The sequence below is a fragment of the Nestor notabilis genome, unplaced genomic scaffold (assembly GCF_000696875.1).
Source record: "Nestor notabilis isolate BGI_N333 unplaced genomic scaffold, ASM69687v1 scaffold1218, whole genome shotgun sequence".
NCBI lineage: Eukaryota > Metazoa > Chordata > Aves > Psittaciformes > Psittacidae > Nestor > Nestor notabilis.
The window spans coordinates 1-18,631 of NW_009940335.1; the positions used below are offsets into that span (position 1 = coordinate 1).

At 41.4% G+C, this 18,631-nt stretch overlaps 1 protein-coding gene across 1 annotated transcript; it reads left to right on the forward strand.

The window, feature by feature from the left end:
• Nucleotides 1-1,929: 1,929 nt before the first annotated feature.
• Nucleotides 1,930-18,431, forward strand: LOC104410183 (Golgi pH regulator). The gene is made up of 14 exons (XM_010020279.1): nucleotides 1,930-1,946; nucleotides 2,792-2,870; nucleotides 3,737-3,840; nucleotides 5,330-5,436; nucleotides 6,270-6,371; nucleotides 9,514-9,634; nucleotides 9,885-9,965; nucleotides 13,253-13,362; nucleotides 15,319-15,407; nucleotides 15,781-15,873; nucleotides 16,223-16,318; nucleotides 16,881-16,970; nucleotides 17,569-17,634; nucleotides 17,778-18,431. The coding sequence occupies exons 1-14, from the start codon at nucleotides 1,930-1,932 to the stop codon at nucleotides 17,982-17,984; spliced, it is 1,362 nt and encodes a 453-aa protein (XP_010018581.1). The 3' UTR covers nucleotides 17,985-18,431.
• The last annotated feature ends 200 nt before the right edge of the window (nucleotides 18,432-18,631 follow it).

The window sequence follows — 18,631 nt, forward strand, 5'->3', positions numbered from 1 at the left end:
GGAGCCGGGCGCTGCGGGTGCAGGGGTGAGGTGCTGGTTGTCAGGGTTCGGCCCCCGTGTTCTGTCACCCCTGCTCCCGCTGCAGGAGATAAGCTGTGTGCATCTTCGCGCTGCTTCCTTGCGTGTCGCGGTGACCGTTGCCCCCCTGCAGTTGTCACGTCAGGGTCTTCCCATTCGTCCCATCCGTGTCTTCTAGCCCTGGTTTGCCCCTGAGGAGTTTCCTTGTGTACGGCTTTGGAAGGTTTTTCATGCTGTGCTACAAGTAATTTAGAAAGACACCGCTGTTTTATCTTAAATGCCTCCTTCTCCATTGATCCAGCTGTGATTCAGCACTTCCTTCAGCTTTTTCTTTCTGCTGCCATCAAAGCCATTGCTTAACTAGTCTTCGTTTTACACCAGCTGAGTTCACATAGGAGTCCTTTGAACCTCTTCATGTCATTCTGACTTGATGAGAAGTGGGTTGTAATCTTGACATATCTAAAACTGTCCTGTTTTGCGTGTTTTGCTGCTGCCTCCTTCATTAGCCTCCTTTGCTAGTAATTTATCTTGTCACTGTGTTCTCTGTGATATTGTTCCCTTGCTTGCTGCTTTGCTCCCTCCTTTCTAAGCATCTAAATACCCTTCCTTCCTTTTTCTGCCCCTCTGGCAACTGAGATGGTCTAACTTTTGCTTCTGCCATAAGGGGAAGGTTCTCCTCCCTCTTCCACTTCGCTGCACAGTCATGCTTACTTATCTGTGCTCTTTCCAGTGTTTGATTACATGGGTTTAACTGGATCACAGGAGGATCTGATAAGCTTCAGAGCTGGTGTGAAACTTTTGCTCTGTTTTGAGGAGGGATGTGCTGAGGAAAGAGAACCTTTCCCCTCTCAACAGCAGTTGGTTGTCTTACATAGACTGTAATGCACAACTCTTTAGTTTTCCTGACAGTTTCCAGGATAGCTTTTGGTCGTTTCTTAGAAGTGCTGTGCCCTCCTATTGGATAATGCTTTGATTCTTGCTTCTAACCTGCTTTTTCACTGTCAGAGGTTTGAGTGTAGCTTTGATACTGTTAACAATTCACTCAGAACAAAAACTTTACAATTATTTGCTTTGCATTCTGAGATCCAACTTGCTTTTCTTCCATTTGTGGTGCTAGCTTTGCATCTTCTCATAATCTTCAGAATTGTCAAGTTAGATGCATGTAATTGTCAAATCTCAAGAATTTTCTAACTTAACCTGTCACACTGACCTGCGGTGTTTTACAGTGTGAGCTGTTCAGATAATGTTGTTCTGTGCTTTTGTACAGTCCTTAACAAAAGGGAAATCTGATCTTCATATCTGTTTTACTCTGTTATTATTGTACTTGCTTATCTCCTCATCTCTTTTACTTTATTTACTTACTTCTTTTTGAAGAGTTTGTCTCCACCTTTTGCCTCCTTTCCTCTGTTAAATGTGGAATTACTTTATGTAAATATCACTTGTTTACTTATCATACTTCTTTAACTTACTGCCTGTAGATAAGACACTTATGAAATGTCTTTTTCTTTTTGCTATCAATTACTTTAAAGTCTGAAGTCCTCTTCAAACAAGTTTTGCCAGCTGTTACCAGTCACTAGACCTTATTCCTATTGCAGTTCTTATTTCAAGGAAAATATGTTTGATCTTCCTTGCCTGGCACTCCCGCTATTCCCTGTCTGTAAATCATGCTAGTCTGTTGTCTTTGCCACTGCTGGGATCCGGTTACTCCTGAACCACAGTGGAATCATCCACAATGATTCCTGAATTTGTGTCTGAAAGTTTCCCATCTTCCCAGGGAGTCACAGTGCTCTGGCCTTTTCCATGTGCTCTGAGAAGAAATACTGTCTTGGTCCCATTCTTCATGACATATACTGATTTTTCTCTTTTCTTTAGTCAAAGCTGCATTTATAAAGAATGCTTAATATTTTCTGAATGCTTTTTTTGCTTGAGTTCTTTTAAACCACCACACTTGTTTTCATGTCTTCTGAGGAATAGATGGGGCTACCCATGTCAGGCCTGACAACAGTTTCCTTTTACATTCTGAAGATTGGTAATTACAATTTTGACCACATTCCTTAATTTGTATTTTTCATTTAAGTCATCTGCAAAATAGCTGTGACATGGAGTTTGTCTCTTCAGGTGTGTGTGAAACTGAAGTGAATTCTGTAAAGTGTTCAGAGAGCCACTGAAAGTGTTACTGGCTTGTCCTGTGTCACCTTCCTTGTCTATGTTGCTTTTGCAATTCCGGATTGTGGTTTGAGACATTCAACCCTGCCTTCTCCCTAGTTTTGAGATGCTTTTAACACTTTTCACCCATATTGTGTCAGTGTGTAACCAGATCCAGAAAGATCAAATGCACTTCTACTCTTAAAGCAACAGCAGATATGTTTATGAAATTTACTCATACCTGGAAGACATGTATGTTGTGGACATTCAAGTGTTCACTTTGCTTTCATTACTGTGTTTTCTGTAAAAACTATAAGCTTTAATTCTGTACATTAGAAGAGAGAAAAAAAAACAACAGTGCAAAGGATTCTGGTGGGCCAGGAACTGAGGGATTCTGAGAACTGGGAATACAAAACTGGAGTGTCTGGACTGCATCTTCCATAATGTTATAGCCTTCTGTGTCTGCTACACTTGAATATTTAAAATATTCTTCTCTCTCTGGTTCCATGACAAGTTTTAGTCCTTTGTGGATATTGATTACTTTGGCCCAGCTGTTTTCATTTATTTAATCTGCAGTCAGTAGTGAAGTGGCTTTATGTTTTGCAAGTTGCTGGATACAAATGTTAAGTGCTTCATCTCTTCTGCAGGTTCTGTTCTTTGGATTTGGGTGGCTATTCTTCATGCGCAAGCTCTTCAAGGATTATGAGGTGAGAAGGGACCATTCATTAAAAGTCCGTATCTTAAAAATTACTCCCAATTGTAGAAATAGTTTTAAAACTGCATTTGACCCTTCTCTTTAACCCCTCTTATCTTAAGTGTCTCTACAGTTACTTTCATTTTACTTCCCACTTGTGCTTCTATTTGAAAGACTCCTCGATACCTGAGGAAATGGATTCTTCTGAGGCCAGTGAAAGTTTCCGTATTGGCTACTGTTAAATAAAAATAATAAATATGGAGGAGGTGCAGGGATGATAGGAAACTGTTTTGCTTTTTGTTTGAGTAAGCCTGCCTTATGTAATTGTAAACATTTTGAGACAAAATCAAATTCAGTGCTAACTTTAAACTCGGTGAGATGTGTTCATTGTGTCTAAGTTGCTTTTGAGAATTGGATGGGGATAAAACTGCTGCATTCTCTTATCTCTAGAGATTTATGAGAGAGATGGTTAGATGGTTAGAGATGGCTGAAGTGTGAGCCAAATTCAGACCTGAAAAGTTTTTCTGCTGTGGATCTTATTTTAAAGTCTAAGGTTAAGATCAAAGAGCTCTGTTAATAGGGAGTCTCTCAAGTTGGCATAGAGCATTGCACATTTGACATACCTTCTGTGTAAAGCATCTCTGTTAAATGTGCCAATAGCTGCAATCAGTGTAATACTGAGCAGCTTATGAGGTTGCTCTCTGTTTCCAACAGGCTGTTGGTTACTTCCTGTTTAGATAAAGAGCAAGGTGCCTTGAAAGAAGAGACCCAGTCATGTGCCGTTGTACCTTGCGATTTGTTTTTGCTACCTGAGGGATATCGGGATGTCATTCTGGCAGTGGAAATAGCTGATGTCTCTGGCTTTTTTCTCCATTGCAGGTGCGACAGTATGTGGTCCAGGTGATCTTCTCTGTGACTTTTGCCTTCTCTTGTACCATGTTTGAACTCATCATCTTTGAGATTTTAGGAGTGCTGAACAGCAGGTGAGTCCATGAGCTCACATGAGGACTAGCCTGCCTTGTATTCTGCAGTATCTTCAGTCCAGCTTCTAAATTACTGGACTAGTCTTGGATTGGGAAAATTCTGTGAGAAGATAGTCAAGAACTCAGTGAAGATGTTTGAGCCGCTATGTTTGTTTATTTGACAGAATATGAGACTAGAAGCTATAAGCTTCTGATTTTCCATGCAATTGCTTTTAGCGTGGTCTAGGTCCCTGGGGCAAGGCTTTAGTCTTGGACTTTCTCCATTTGTGAAGTTAAAAGAAACAGTATCTTTTATGGGAGTACTGTAAAGTTTCAGATCATGCTGAAGAGCACTTTTCAGAAGTTAAGGACAATAGAAACTATAAGCAACTAGTGTTTCTGTGGTGGTCGGAACAGCGAATGTGAAGGTAATTGGGGAGTGAAAACTACTTCTGTAATAATATGGTATTTGTGAATCAAAGGCGCATCCTCCCTTGATATAGGGTGGGGACTTCTACATAAAGGGATGCTAAAAACTGTCTACTTCAGAAGTCAGTAGGAAAGAGAAGATAGAACAGTAACATGTAGAGGCTAGCTGGGTTTCCGATTTATTCTCTCTCATCATACTAGTGTAAGAGAGCAGTCAAAGGAGTTGAAAGGCAAGTTCTGACTGTATGTTATTAATCTGTAGAGCTTGCAGCTACGTGAGGAGAATGCTTTTATAAGTTTCAGTAAAGGGCTGGACATCACGATGGATAAAAATGTTTGCTTCTGAACTACCTAGGAAAAAGTGACAAGGATCATCATAATTTCTCCTTCCCTGAGGCATAAAGAAGTTACAAGTTAATATTGGGCACTGGACATGTATTTTTCTGTTCAACCTAAGCAAATGGTCAGCTCAGCCAAGATAAGTCTCATCTGCATTTGACTAATCTGTTTTGCTCAGAGGAGCATCAGTCATTTTGATATACATGTGTATTTTTAAACTGTTGCTTTGCAATGTCTTGCACATGGAACAGCTCACTCTGGAGTGAAATGTGTTGAATTACGAGCATTAAATGTTTTAATCTTTTCAATTTGAGTTAGCCTTTTTTTGACTCAGCCACTCATTACAGAATTACTTGCTGCTCATACTTAGTTTTGATTTATTGTTCAACTGGATGGGTGGTAAATTGAATGAATCATGCTGCAGCTGGCAGTAGTCACCATAGAAAATACAGTGCTGGATAAAATAGCCCAGTGTGGTTTTCTGGGTAGCTGTTAATTTTGAAATGCACACTTTTGAGCTCTGTGTTTAAAAAAAAAAAAAAAAAAACCAAACCAAAAAAAACCCAAACCAAACAAAGCAAACACCCTCCACCTCCCCAAACAGCAAACAAAATCCAGAATATTCTATATCCTAAGCCTATATTTTCCAATGCTTGGTGTAGTTGACAGGATTGTGTTGAAATGCAGTTGTCCTTGAGAAATGTGCTGTATTACTGTAATCGTTATTTTGGCTTTATTTTAGCTCTCGATACTTTCACTGGAAGCTGAACCTGTGTGTCATTTTGCTCATCCTAGTCTTCATGGTGCCCTTCTACATTGGTTACTTTGTTGTGAGCAATATCAGATTGTGTGAGTACCTGGTTTATGGCAGAGGGGCTGATAATGTGAGACTAAACGTGCAAATGAAAAATCACTTTCCTGAGAGACATGGCTTGCTCACTCCTTCCTTTGTTCTGTCTAGATGACTTCCCTTTGGAATTCAATGCTTTAGCATGAACTGTTAAGCAGTTACAAGATATTTTACCTGACCCCAGCAAGTGTATCCTTTCTTCATGGATTTTAACAGAGTTGAGCACTATAGAGGATGTGTTCCCTTACAATTTTAAGCTTTCAGCCAGACTCTGGAACCCTTGGCAAGACTGTGTTGTTCTGCTAGGGGGTGAAAGAAAGGAGGCAGAAAAGCTCAATAAATCACTCTTGAGGCAGAAAAGCTCAATAAATTACTTTTGCTTTTTTTGCTTACTGCTGCCTGGATGAAGCCTCTTCCATGCACTAATGGGCACTTACAAGCTACTGATATTTATTGCTCTTTTGTATTAAGCGTAGGTATGTAGGTTGGGAGTATTAAACGTATAGTTTTGGCATGAAGTTGTCAAGTTTCATGTTCAGGGTCAAACAAGAAAGACACAGCTAAGCAATCACCTGTTCATGGTGCAGACCCTTTCATATGTCTATGGGGGAAAGCCAAAGTGGTTGTGTGGCTGCATCAGCTCTTTCAGGCGGTGGTCTCCCAAATAGCTGATCCTGTAGGAAGGGGCAGGGTGCATACTGCTAACTGGAGCTCTGTCAGTTTTGACTGCCTGCAGTCAAAGCAGCCTTTGGACCAATTTAGCAATTTTTCAAGCTAGAAAAAGCCCTAAAGAAAGAATGTCTTTAAAATACTGTTTTTTATCTCTCATTAGTGCACAGACAGAAACTGCTTTTTGCGTGTGTTCTGTGGTTGACATTCATGTATTTCTTTTGGAAGTTGGGGGATCCGTTTCCTATCCTCAGTCCAAAACATGGTGAGTTTCATATTCTTCCCTATTCCTTTGTTATCTCACTTTTATCTTGGAAATATTTTTCTCAGCTGTACATTTGAGACTGTAGAAAGTAGTTCTGCAACTCAGGGTATGCTCTGCTTTGAAATCTGCAGTTTGAAGGTTGTCAGACTGACAGAAGTGGGTGGATACATCTGAGTTATGTGCATTAGTTTTCTTCCAGTACCACAGGAAAACTTTATGGAAGTGAGTGAGTCTTAGCTGAACCTAGACTATGTAAGAACACAGCATACTCTTTGAGGACACAAACTCCATCTCCACAAAAAGTTGACCACAATTTTTGTTCACTCGTTTCTTTTCTTGTGGAGACTAAGGATAATTTATTTAAGAAGTAAATGGACAACCAATCCTTCATCTGACCTCTTTCAATCAGAATAATGTTTCTTGGGACTGAAATCAGATTAGTTTAGCATAGATGGCTGTCCAGTTGAGAAAACATGACAGGGTGCCTAAACACCAGAGTTTCGTGGACTATAGCTAGCAATATGTCTGGCAGTGCATGCTAGCTTCAGTACAGCTTTGTACACCACCTGAGCCTGTACAGTTGCATGGTATTAGAATGTGAGTTAGTGAGTCCTGCTGGATGCCAGAGCCATTTATGTGCAGAGTTAGCTTGGGTATCTCTGTGTTACAGTCATGGAGCCAAGAGTATTTATAGTGTGAAGATACTGTGTTCTCTTGGGCTAGTTTAGGTCCAGCAGAGTTTGTTAGCATGTGCCTGTATATACTGAATCCTCCAGGCTCTTAAGTGTGCCAAAGGACTATAACACTACAGAACCAAACCATTTATCACCTGGGGTTCCTGTGTAAATTATGTTGCCCTTATCCCCTGCGCTGGAAAAATGGTCATACATTGTTCTCATCAGGTGAGACTTGGTTAGTTTCACTCAAATAGGTGAAATATATCTGTCTGTGTAGATAAAGGTCAGCTTAATCTCTCTGTTCTCTAGGAAGCTACTGTGTACTAATCTGTAAGAGAAAAAGTGAGGGATACCGCAGCCAGGGTCTGCTCACCTTTTCATCTCTGATCCTAAAACTACCCTAAGAGAAAGTGTGTTTCTGTGTTTTGTAATTGTGCCATTTGCCACTGAAATACAGCAGCTAGCATACAGTGCAGATCCCTCTGCTCAGGGTTTCGTTGCCAAGAAAAACACGTAGCCACTTTGAGTAGCAGAAGGTGCTTGAGTTGGCAGAATATAATAACCCAATGGGAACTTAGCCATGGGGCTTAGGTAATCCTCTTCAGACCATTGAAAAGGTTCTGTGAAGCTGTGTAACAACTGCAGGCTTGCAGAACTGGTAGTGGGGTGTTTTCTTGTTTTAACTTCTGCTTTACAGGGTGATGGCTCCACTTAACAGTTGTACAGTGCCTTATCTACCAGCTATAGATATAAGGCTAGAGCACAGGATTCTATTTTACTTTTTTCCCCAGCTGGAGTGCTGCTCTCCTGCATTTATGGACAAAGCTGTTGCAGGGCTGTATCATGTGGCAGTGGCCCAATGCAGACAGGTGGGATCCTATTGTGGAGGGAGGCTATGCCTAATGAACCCCGTACACTGTGTTACCTGTAGTGTCTTTCTCATTGTGCCCCCCCCCCCATGCATGGGGAATTGTGTGGACTAGTGGGACCCTTTCAAGTACCAGCAGTGGCACCTTGTGTCACGGAGTGGCTTGCCTGGGGATGGTGGTGGCCAGTGTGATGCAGCTTGGAAATGAACCATCAGTCAAGGGCTCTGAGTCAGGAGCCCTGGTTGGTCTGCAGCATGTTCTCTAGACCTGAGTTTGGGAGCTCACAGTAGAAGGAAGGTTATACTTTATGCAGTTACATACCGTATCCTAAAGGAGCTAATCAAAAGAGTTAGGGTTGCTGTCAGTTTTAGTGGGAAGCATTGCTTTAACCAGTGGAATGTCATGTCATTTTGGAAGACACCTCTGTTTTAACTGTTGCTCTCTGACAGCGTGTGGGGCAAAAGGCCAGTGTATTGTAGCACATTCTGTAGCTCGTGTAAATCTCTATGCAGCTGCACATGACTGGGTGTCTCAGTCTCCCTTTGTGAAGTCTTTTTGCCTTGTTTTCATCATTTATTCCCCTCCTCTGAAGCATGAAATGTGGCTTGGCGCTTGGCCATCTCAGCTTTGCAGTCATGTAAGCTCCAAATGTGCTGTGTGTGGCAGCTGCTCTGTAACTAGCTCCCTAAAAAGTGAGTGTTGTTTAGTAGCACATGGCACTGTATCCTGAGAAGACAGGTTGAGCTCTGTGTTTAATAGCTGAGAAGAATAAATGTAACTTCAGTGCTTGGTGTTGGTTACAGCACAGGCTTGATGTTCATGCTGTATTACGTGACTCTATGTTTTAGAGTCCACTTGGTGCTCAGGTGGAATGCCTTTTTGGTGGTCACCTCAACAACATGTATGTGTCACAGGAAGAATATAAGCAGCCAGGAGCAGCATAAACTTCCCATGCTGTAGTCATAGAACCATAGAATGGTTTGGGTTGGAAAGGACCTTAAGACCATGGCAGGGACGCCTCACACTAGACCATGGCACCCAAGGCTCTGTCCAACCTGGTGTTGCACACTGGCCTACAAGCACAAATTGCATCTGATCAGGAGGGGTTGCTTTTAATGACAGTTAAATTTTAATGACAGGATAGGGCTTCCTCTCTATGGTTCAGACATTTTTGGGCTAGTTTGTCAGAACTAACAGGTTTGGTAACTCAATCCTGGTTATTGCAGAAGTGGTTTTGTGAAAGATGCTTTCATTATAGTGTCTGGCGCATGATCCATGTTCTCACCTCAGCAAAGTGCAGTCACTGTTTTATTAATTTAGATGCAAAATACTGAGTCCTCTCCAGATCTGTCTTGGGCTTCTTCATAGCTAATTTCCCATCCCTGTTTCTAAGCATGATAACGTGCTTTTTCAGGGAGACTTTCTGTCTCTCTTTTCATAGTCCCTGTCTTTACTCTGTATTACCTTTGGTCATTGCAGTAGGAAGGCAGCTGGATTAATTAAGCAGCTCTGTATGTGTGTTGGGTTGTGAAGGCACCTAGTGTGGAACAGAGTAAAGGGAGCAAGGTCACTAATGCCATTCTTTTCCTTTCTCAGGAATCCTGTCTATAGAACAGCTCATCAGCCGTGTGGGTGTGATTGGGGTGACACTTATGGCTTTGCTGTCAGGATTTGGAGCTGTCAACTGTCCATACACTTACATGTCCTACTTTCTCAGGTAACTGCTGCCTCATGAAATATGTTGTCCACCTTTTTGAGTTTGTTATTCTGCTTTTCCTGTGGCATTGATTCAAGCTTTTTCATAACTTTGTTTTCTGAATCTAGCTCTTGCCATGTCTACATGCTAGAACCATTTCCATTGGTGAAACGTGTTCTTATACAGGCTTCTCTCTTCTTTGTTTCATGGACATGTGCCCATTTCCTCTGAAATGGGATAGCAGACCTAACTGGGGGTCTTTGTTTTGCAGGAATGTGACAGATGCAGATATTCTGGCTTTGGAGCGACGACTCCTTCAGACTATGGACATGATTGTTAGCAAGAAAAAAAGGTGAGAAGGCAGCAGTAACATGAAATTATTTATTTCAAGGATTTTCAGTCAATAAGGTGGTTCTTGAAATTACCAAAATTATTAGACTTGTTGGGGCTATGTGTTCCAGCGAAACAGGAGGCTGAATTGGGCTGAGCTGTGTGGTGTTTCACTCTGGCCTGATAAGCAACTTTGGTTTTTTACTCAGACATCTGCACTAAGTAATACACTTTCTTACTGCAGCGGCACAGATTATGCTTCCAAGACAAATTGTAACTGTGATGGCAGCTTGACTAGACTGTAAGGGGGGCATCTTTCCTGCTGCATAAGCGAACTGTAAGCCACCTAGGCTGGTTCTCTTACTGGTGGCTTCAGTACAAAAGTGAGTTCGTACATACTGAGCACTCTCCTGCTCTGTGGATCTGGCATTTCCTGATCAGAGCTGGCTAGTGAGCTTGTGTGGACACAGTTACCTTCCTGCAGATGGCAAGGTTTACATTAGTTAAGTTCTGAAGAATTGCAAACATTGCTAATGTGAATGTAGTGTAGCATACAAGCATGCCATCAGAGCTCTGCTTTTGTGGGTTTAGCTTATTTCATGTACCCCAAAGAAGCTACTTTTGGAAACAAGGTAATTTCATTTACACTGAGAAGTCTTTTTTTGTCTGCTGTTACAAATTACATATTACATGCCTTAACTGATTGTGCAGAATAGATACAATTACCATAGTCATTGCAAAGGTTTGACTGCCTGACACCGAATTCTCACAGCAGTCCCCCAGACTTTGCTTTTGGTGCACTGATGTTTTGATGGAACCTTTTAAGGTACGACAGGGCAGCTTTTGGGTAGTCTAACCTTGCTGAATTAGTCACCAACATGTGTATCTGCTGATCAGTATTAGCATATGAAAGTGTAGTTAAAGCATTACATTTTTCTTCCACTTTGTAAATGTTAAGTGGTGAGCAAATGTGAACTCGGTATCTGTGGTCATGTGTGAGAGTATAAGAGAATTTAATTACTCAGGTTTAATTGGGCATACTAAAATACTGGCTATGGAGTGAAAAGATGTTGTGTAGTGCTGCATTTGAGTCTGTGCTCTTTTGTTTTGTTGACCTCTAGTCCAGGGAGAGTGATTTTGGGATAAATATAAAGATGTTTGGGACTTGTAACTGAAACTTTCTTGCCCTCCTATGGCTGGGAAGCCTGAATATATCAACTACCTAACTATTATGAAGAGCCACATATAGTGTGTTAATTGCTTGGCAATTTTATTGAAGTCACTGTATTTAAAAAAAAACCAAACAAAACAACAAAGAACCTCCCCTAACTATGTAGCCTCAGAAACGTGCAAGAAAAAGCAGAAGCTCAAGTTCTGTGGATTGTTTTCTTCTTTTTGCTTTGACAGGGAGCAGTGGCTTGCATAATTGGACTTTACCCATATAAAGCAGATCTTTAAAAGTTAGATTTGTATCAGTCCAAATGCAATCCAAGTCATTTGTCAGAACAGGCAGCAATAGCAGCATTTCACAGAGCAGGGTAAATGCTGTTGTTCCATAAATTGTCAGTTACTTGCTCGCTGCCTTTTCAGCACTACTGATAACTCAGAACTTACCAATGCACACAAGGGTTGTAAGGCAATGGAACATAAAGCTTGTTTGTTTTCTTTTTTGATTTTGACTTTTTGTCTCATACCAACCCTTATTCACATTGGCTTCTTTGTCAGTAGGAGATAGGTGTTAAAAGTTGGTTTTCCCTGGTGCTTTTTGCACATGAATTATTGTTCTCTCCTTCCTGAGCACAGTCAAGTAAAGCCTTATGGAAACTTGCCTCTACAACTGGAAGGTTCTTTGTACTCATTCTAGCAGGTGTGATATAACTAAGCCCCAGGTCTGAAATGCCTAGATTCCGTGACACTGATTCCCTTTGGAGTCAAAATCAGCCTATATGGCATAGATATATCACTTACCTACACATGCAAAATGTGTTGGTTTTGCCTGTGAATCCTTTTTATGAGTTCTCCAAAACTGCTGACTGCTGTATGGGTACAGAGATCCCTGTTACCTCTCAGAATAAGATTACTCTTAGTATACTTACAGCCTTGTACTTCGCCTTGACATAGCTGCATTTTTGCTGCAATGCTGTGGGTGGTTTCAGATGGAACTTGTGAATCAGGTACTGGGAAGAAAGCAAGGATTCAAAATGCATTTCTTGTATTTGGCAGCTATAAGGATGAATTGGATTGTTCTGAGATCTGTTATTTGTAGTCTGTGGCCGTATGTGCTTTTATGTGTGTTTTGTGGGGTGCCCCAGGGTTTTTCTTTTGCTGGATGTGGAGGACTGATTTTTTTAATTACAGTGCTTATCAACAACCTTGAAGAGGGCTCAGTGCCAAATGTAGCAATACTGGCTGCAGCCACAAGAAAAGGCCTAAACACTATGGAATCATGGATCACCTTGACAATCCTATGAATAGTTTTCAGCTTAGGCCTGGATAACTGGCTCACAAATTTCAATGGGGAGAAATGTGAGGGAATGAGGCCAGAAGCCAGCACTGCTCGTGGGGATTATGCAGTGGTGCACATGGCAGTGTGAGGGATGATACGCAGCTGCTGCTGTAGTGTTGGAATTAGCTTTAGCAGTCATGTTCAGATTGCCTGAAGCATCCAGTGGTTCAGTCCAATAATGGATTTATGTGTTTCTGCTTCATAACAAATTGTCATGCAGCCTAGTAGTGTATGTGTGACAGCATATCAGAGCGCTGCTGCTGCTGCATACCATCCAGTGCTCACAGTTCTATGGAGGAGGCGGTTGTGCAGTGATAAAGAGGTGTTCAAGGGGAGGAAGGAGCATGAGAAGTCTTCCTGAACTTGAGATAGCACAGTCATGTGTTTGAGGGAAGGAAAGCGACTAATCGTATGACTGACAAATCCATTTGAATTCTTAGGTTTAATTGGGTTCAGATCCCTTTAAGGTTTGTAGCAGGATCCTGAATGGAAGTCTTGGGAAGTGTCTCACTGAATCTCGCTTGATTAGATCTGGGCTCTACTCCAGAGCTAATCAAGATAATGTTATGAAGCAAGATTGGTGCTTAGGGGGGAAAGAAAGGAGAGCATCTGTTTGCAGTGAATTTAGTTTAACAGTGTCTTCTAAGGAACTGTGGGGTGGTTTTTTGTTTGTTTCTTGGGTTTTGGCTTGTGGTTTTTTGGGGTTTTTTTTGTTGGCTTGTTTTTTGAAGGGGGGTTTATTTTGATTTTTTTTTTTTTTAAACTACTTTATCCCTAAGGACTTGTGTTTTCTGTTCTTTCAGGATAGCAGTGGCTCACAGGACAATGTTCCAGAGAGGAGAAGTGCATAACAAACCCACTGGCTTCTGGGGAATGATAAAAAGTGTTACAACATCTGTTTCAGGCAGTGAAAGTATCCTTCATCTGCATGCTGGCCCCTGCCTTGGGAGGTGGCTTCAGCTTCCCGCCCTTTTGAAAGGAAGAGCCTTAGTTGGGCCAGTTACAAAGCATTTGTGTTTCAATGTGTTTCAGCAGTCTGAGCAAAAGGCTTAATGTCTCCTGGGAAGTTTGCTGTCTTGCACTGTACTGTCTGACCTTTTGCCCAGAGGTTGGACACAGTTTTACTGTGATACAGTTGGGAGTTGTGTACTGCTGCCCTGCCCTGTAAATGTGGTGTTGCATCACCATGGTTGAGGTGTACAGCAGATTGCAGGCCAGATATGCACACTTATCGTGGAACCATAGAACGGTTTGGGTTGGGAGGGATTCAAAGCCTCATCCAGTCTGGCCCAGAACGCTCCCAGGAATGGGACATACACAACTTCTCAGGGCAACCTCTTCCAGTGTCTCACCACTCTCATAGTGGGTAATCTAAATCTACCCTCTTACAGTTTAAAGCCATTCCCCCTTGTCCTATCGTTATATGTCCCTGTAAAAAGTCCCTCTCCAGATTTCTTGTAGGCCTCCTTTAGGTACTGGAAGGCTGCTCCAGAGCCTTCTCTTCTCCAGGCTGAACAAGCCCAACTCTTTCAGTCCATCTTCATAGGAGAGGTGCTCCAGCCCTCTGATCATGGTGTTACAGTGCAGATGTCTACTCCACCACATCACTGATGTGGAAGGCAATTTTCTGTTCTGATGTGTCTTCTACTCATATGAGTGACCTGCCTATTTTTCTTGTAACTTGAAATATGCTCTTCTGGGCTGGAGAACCTGTGATGTACTTGAGCAAAACAATGGGGTTGACTGAGGTCCTGGAACAATTTGCCTATCCTATAGTTGGTTTTCTGCCCATGTTGGGAAGCCATGAGAAAAAGAAGGGCAGGAAGCAAATTGTTCTCATGATATAGGCTGGCCAGTGGTGCTATAGCAGTGTGACAGAAAGGTGGATAGGAACAGGTGAACAGAAGCTGTTCTGCCAATGTGAAAGGGTTAGAGGGAATCTGTTGGGGTATTACAAGGGTCTGTATTTATCTAACTTACAGTTACATGCCAGTAGTTTCTGCCAGACCACCTAAAGAGTGCAGTTTGCATATTTAAGGCTGATGACTCTTTTCTTCCTCTCTGTTCCTACTAGCTGTTAAAATCAATTTGACTATTTGACAAGACTCTTCATAATAATCACTAATCTCTTGAAGCAGTTACTCAGCAGTTTTGTTTATGAAAATGATGTGAGAGTGACGTATTGAGAGATGTGCTTCAGTGACAAGGGAGACTGAAGTGGAGCAGCAGTCTTTGAGAGCTCTGGTTCTCTTCTGCAATGTGTTCTTCAGGCAGAGGAATAAAGAACTTGTGCATGACTGCCTAAATGCTGTGTCCTGCCTACCTGCTTAAAATGGGGTAGTGTGAAATATATCACATATACAATGATTTGGGTTGGAAGGAACCTTAAGGCTCATCCAGTTTCAACCCCCTGCCGTGGGCAGGGACACCTTCCACTAGACCAGGTAACTCAGAACCCCATCCAACCTGGCCTTAAACACTGCCAGGGATGGGGCAGCCACAGCTTCTCTGGGCACCCTGTGCCAGCACCTCAGCACTCTCACAGGGAAGAACTTCTTAGAATCTAAATTTCCCTTGTTTCAGTTTAAAGCCATTCCCCTTATCCTGTCACTACTTGCTCTTAAAAAAAGCCCCTCTCCAGCTTTCTTGTAGGCCCTCTAGGTACTGGAAAGCTGCCCTAAGGTGTATGTATCCTTGAGGTTTCTTTGGGTGCAGTATTAACAAAGAGCATTCAGACAGAATCAAAAAACTGATCAGGATCAAAAAATTGATCAAAAGATATGGCTTTGGGCTGAAGTTGGGAGGGAATGTTTTGTTTTTAATAAAGAATTTGTGATGTATTCTAGCCTTGACTATGCTGGTTTGCCAGATCTGTCCCTTATCCAGCAAGAAGTGGATGCCCTAGAAGAGCTTAGTCGGCAGCTTTTCCTGGAAACTGCTGACTTGCATGCAACAAAGGTACATGGCAAAGGAACTGCCCAGAAGTAGTTTGAAAGAAAATGTATGTTACAAGAAATTGAAAGTTGTTCAGTTAGTTAAATGTTGAAATATTGTGATGTGGCAGAATGAAGATCTTTCTTTAATTTGGGGTCTAAATGGCAGTTTCCTTCCAGTTCAGATACATACCTGGCTGTGCCCTATGTTCCTAAAGCCATTCAGAAACTTCTGAATTAAAACTTTTGAGTTCAGAAACATTTGAATTAAGAGATATAGAGGGATAAAGCTGCTTGCTACTGTTGGTGCTCCGTTAACATTTTGTGTTCTGGGGGATTGGGGAAATGATACTTATTTTGTGTGTTCTGTTTTCCCCTCCCTCTTTTTGTATTTCCAGGAGAGAATAGAGTACTCCAAAACTTTCCAGGGAAAATACTTCAATTTTTTGGGTTATTTTTTCTCCATCTATTGTGTCTGGAAAATCTTCATGGTATGTAAATGTTTTTTTGTGTTTTATGTTGACATATGCAAATGTCACACCCTGCATAGGTTATGTTATACATGCAGTTCTTCAAGTAATGCTCCAGTTTCCTTAAAATCCTGCTTCTGGAAATTCTGAAAGAAACTGGCTCTTGGCTGAAATAAAGCTCTGGATCTATCTTTTTATATAGAGCATTAGACAAGCAATTCTTACACGTGTGTATTTTTACCTTCTTAGCCAATCTGACTGCTCTCTGCCCCTTTCCTTGGTGATGCAAAGTAAGAGTCACACGTCTCGCGTGTAACAGTGGGGTATGCGTTTGTCTTCTGGTTTCAATGTAAATCCATCTCTCTTGCAGGCAACCATCAATATTGTATTTGACCGTGTGGGGAAGACTGATCCAGTCACAAGAGGAATTGAGATCACTGTAAATTATCTGGGAATCCAGTTTGATGTGAGACTTTATTAATTCTTATAGCCTTTTCAATGGTTCCTATCTTACGTAAATAAAATCATGGTGCTGATAGTGAGAGAGAAAGAGAACCCTGAGAATGTCTTGACTTCTGACTTGGTGAGAAGGAAGGGAAAATGCACCATGAATTTCACGTTCATGTGAATTTTATACTGGGATGGTAATGTGGTCTTGCCAGAGAGGCAGTGATTTGGTTGTTTGTTTTGGGCAAATGGAAACACGTTAATCAACTTGCTTAGATTAATACATTTAACTACAAAATAATTACATTTGCTCATGCACACAGGTGTTCTGTCATTTGTACCTTTTAACTATATCCCTGTAAATACAAGGTTCTTTGTGATTAGTGTAAGCTAAATCTGTTTTTCTGTTTGGAGTAAGCAATTGCTAATATATTTGTGAAAATGCCTGTTTCATAAACCTGTCTACAATGGATATCTGTACAACTGGGAAATACAAAACCCCTGAAGAATTGGCAGCTATACAATGAGGTGTAAAGGGAGTTAGCATTAGAGATTTAACTGTATTATTCTTGTTGATACAGGTGAAATTCTGGTCTCAGCACATTTCCTTTATTCTTGTTGGAATAATCATTGTTACCTCTATCAGAGGATTATTAATCACACTTACAAAGGTAAGAGCCAGGACTCTTATGTTGTTTTGGACCAGGAAAGCTGAATATAAATACTTGCAGAGTGGGGAAGGCAGGAAAAATACCTTAATACCTTCTGCAGTATATTTCCTCATTCAGTCTCTATTGCTATTACTGTCGGGAATAGATGTAGATGCTAAATGAGATGTGAAATGTAAGCGAGGGTTCAAAATGGTGTTGTAGCCAGGGCTTAGGATAATGTTGATCAGATCATGATGAAAAGAATTTAGATTGCTTAGTTTGAGCTGCTGGTAGAACTGGAAGGGCATTAGCTCAAGGGACATGTGACTTACTGTCTTGACCTGGCTTTTGGTACCTAAGTGTAAACTTCAATATATATTGTTACATGACTTTTACCACATGGCACCACTGGCTTAGGGAAAGTCACATTTAAGACTAAGAGTGCAGGTTTCTGAAAGTAGGGTACAGGAACCCTTCCAGAAAATATGCTTTTTATTGTGGTTTTTTTTTTTTTTACATGAAAAAGTATTGAGTAATATGGTCCTTTCATGCTGTCCTAAGGCACATCAAACTTATCTGACTGCTATTTCCAGTGTCTCTTTTTTTATTTCTCCCCTAGTTCTTCTATGCCATTTCCAGCAGCAAGTCCTCCAATGTTATTGTTCTGCTTCTAGCACAGATAATGGTGAGTATGTAAAACCTCAGGCATGCCTGTCTGTATTTACGCATGCATAGTGTGTACATATAATAAAATCTTTGTATGCTGACCCATGTTAGCCACATGGGTTGTTGTGAAACAATCACTACTTTCTGGTTTTTAATTTACAGGGTATGTACTTCGTGTCATCAGTGCTCCTGATACGGATGAGTATGCCTCTGGAGTATCGCACTATTATTACAGAAGTCCTGGGAGAGCTCCAGTTCAACTTTTATCATCGTTGGTTTGATGTGATATTCCTAGTTAGTGCACTGTCCAGTATCCTCTTTCTCTATTTAGCCCACAAACAAGCTCCAGAAAAGCACATGGCCCTCTAAGTAGGACTGCAGTCATGCACTGCTCTCCGTCCTTTCAACTGCACTGCTGCAACTCCTGTGGACTGCAAAACTTGAAGGGGGCCAGCACTATGCTGTGTGTGTTCCAGCAGTGTAACTGGCTCCTTGAACTTCCACATGTCATCATCAAGTTCTGTGGCTCATTTTATGAAGGTGCCACAGCTTGAAGGGAAGGGAATGCACATATTGAATGTGAGATTGTTCATTGCCAAGGAGTAAGGGCACTCCTGGGTACACCAGTAACTAGGGACATCAGAACTTGCATGGCAGGTTGGCTAAGGTAAGATTTTTTACAGTTAGAAGAACATTTTCATAGAAGGCACCAAGGAAATGTGATTTTACTTCTGAAAATCAACTCATAATTGGGGTTCAGAGGATGGCAATTCTGGAGTTGAATGTTTGGGTCTGTGGAATTAAATAAGCTTTTGTAATATGTCATGCAAGCATCACAGTTGTTTTTTGTCATACCCAAAGATTTGGCTGGAAAGTGAACGAGAAAGTGGCTAAGATTTGCTGCCTGGCAGACGTGAAATAGAGAGAAATTCCACTCCATTTCCGTATGGAGTGCATACTGCTGTGTATCACTGGTATCTGCTGTTCTTGGGAGCTGGAGATTGGCTTTCTATTGC

What these genes read in the sequence shown, in the direction of transcription:
- LOC104410183 (XM_010020279.1), top strand. An exon ending in TATCCTCAGTCCAAAACATG is followed by an intron (nt 6,372 to 9,513) that starts GTGAGTTTCATA and finishes TTCCTTTCTCAG; the next exon opens with GAATCCTGTCTATAGAACAG. An exon ending in GTGTCTGGAAAATCTTCATG is followed by an intron (nt 15,874 to 16,222) that starts GTATGTAAATGT and finishes TCTCTCTTGCAG; the next exon opens with GCAACCATCAATATTGTATT.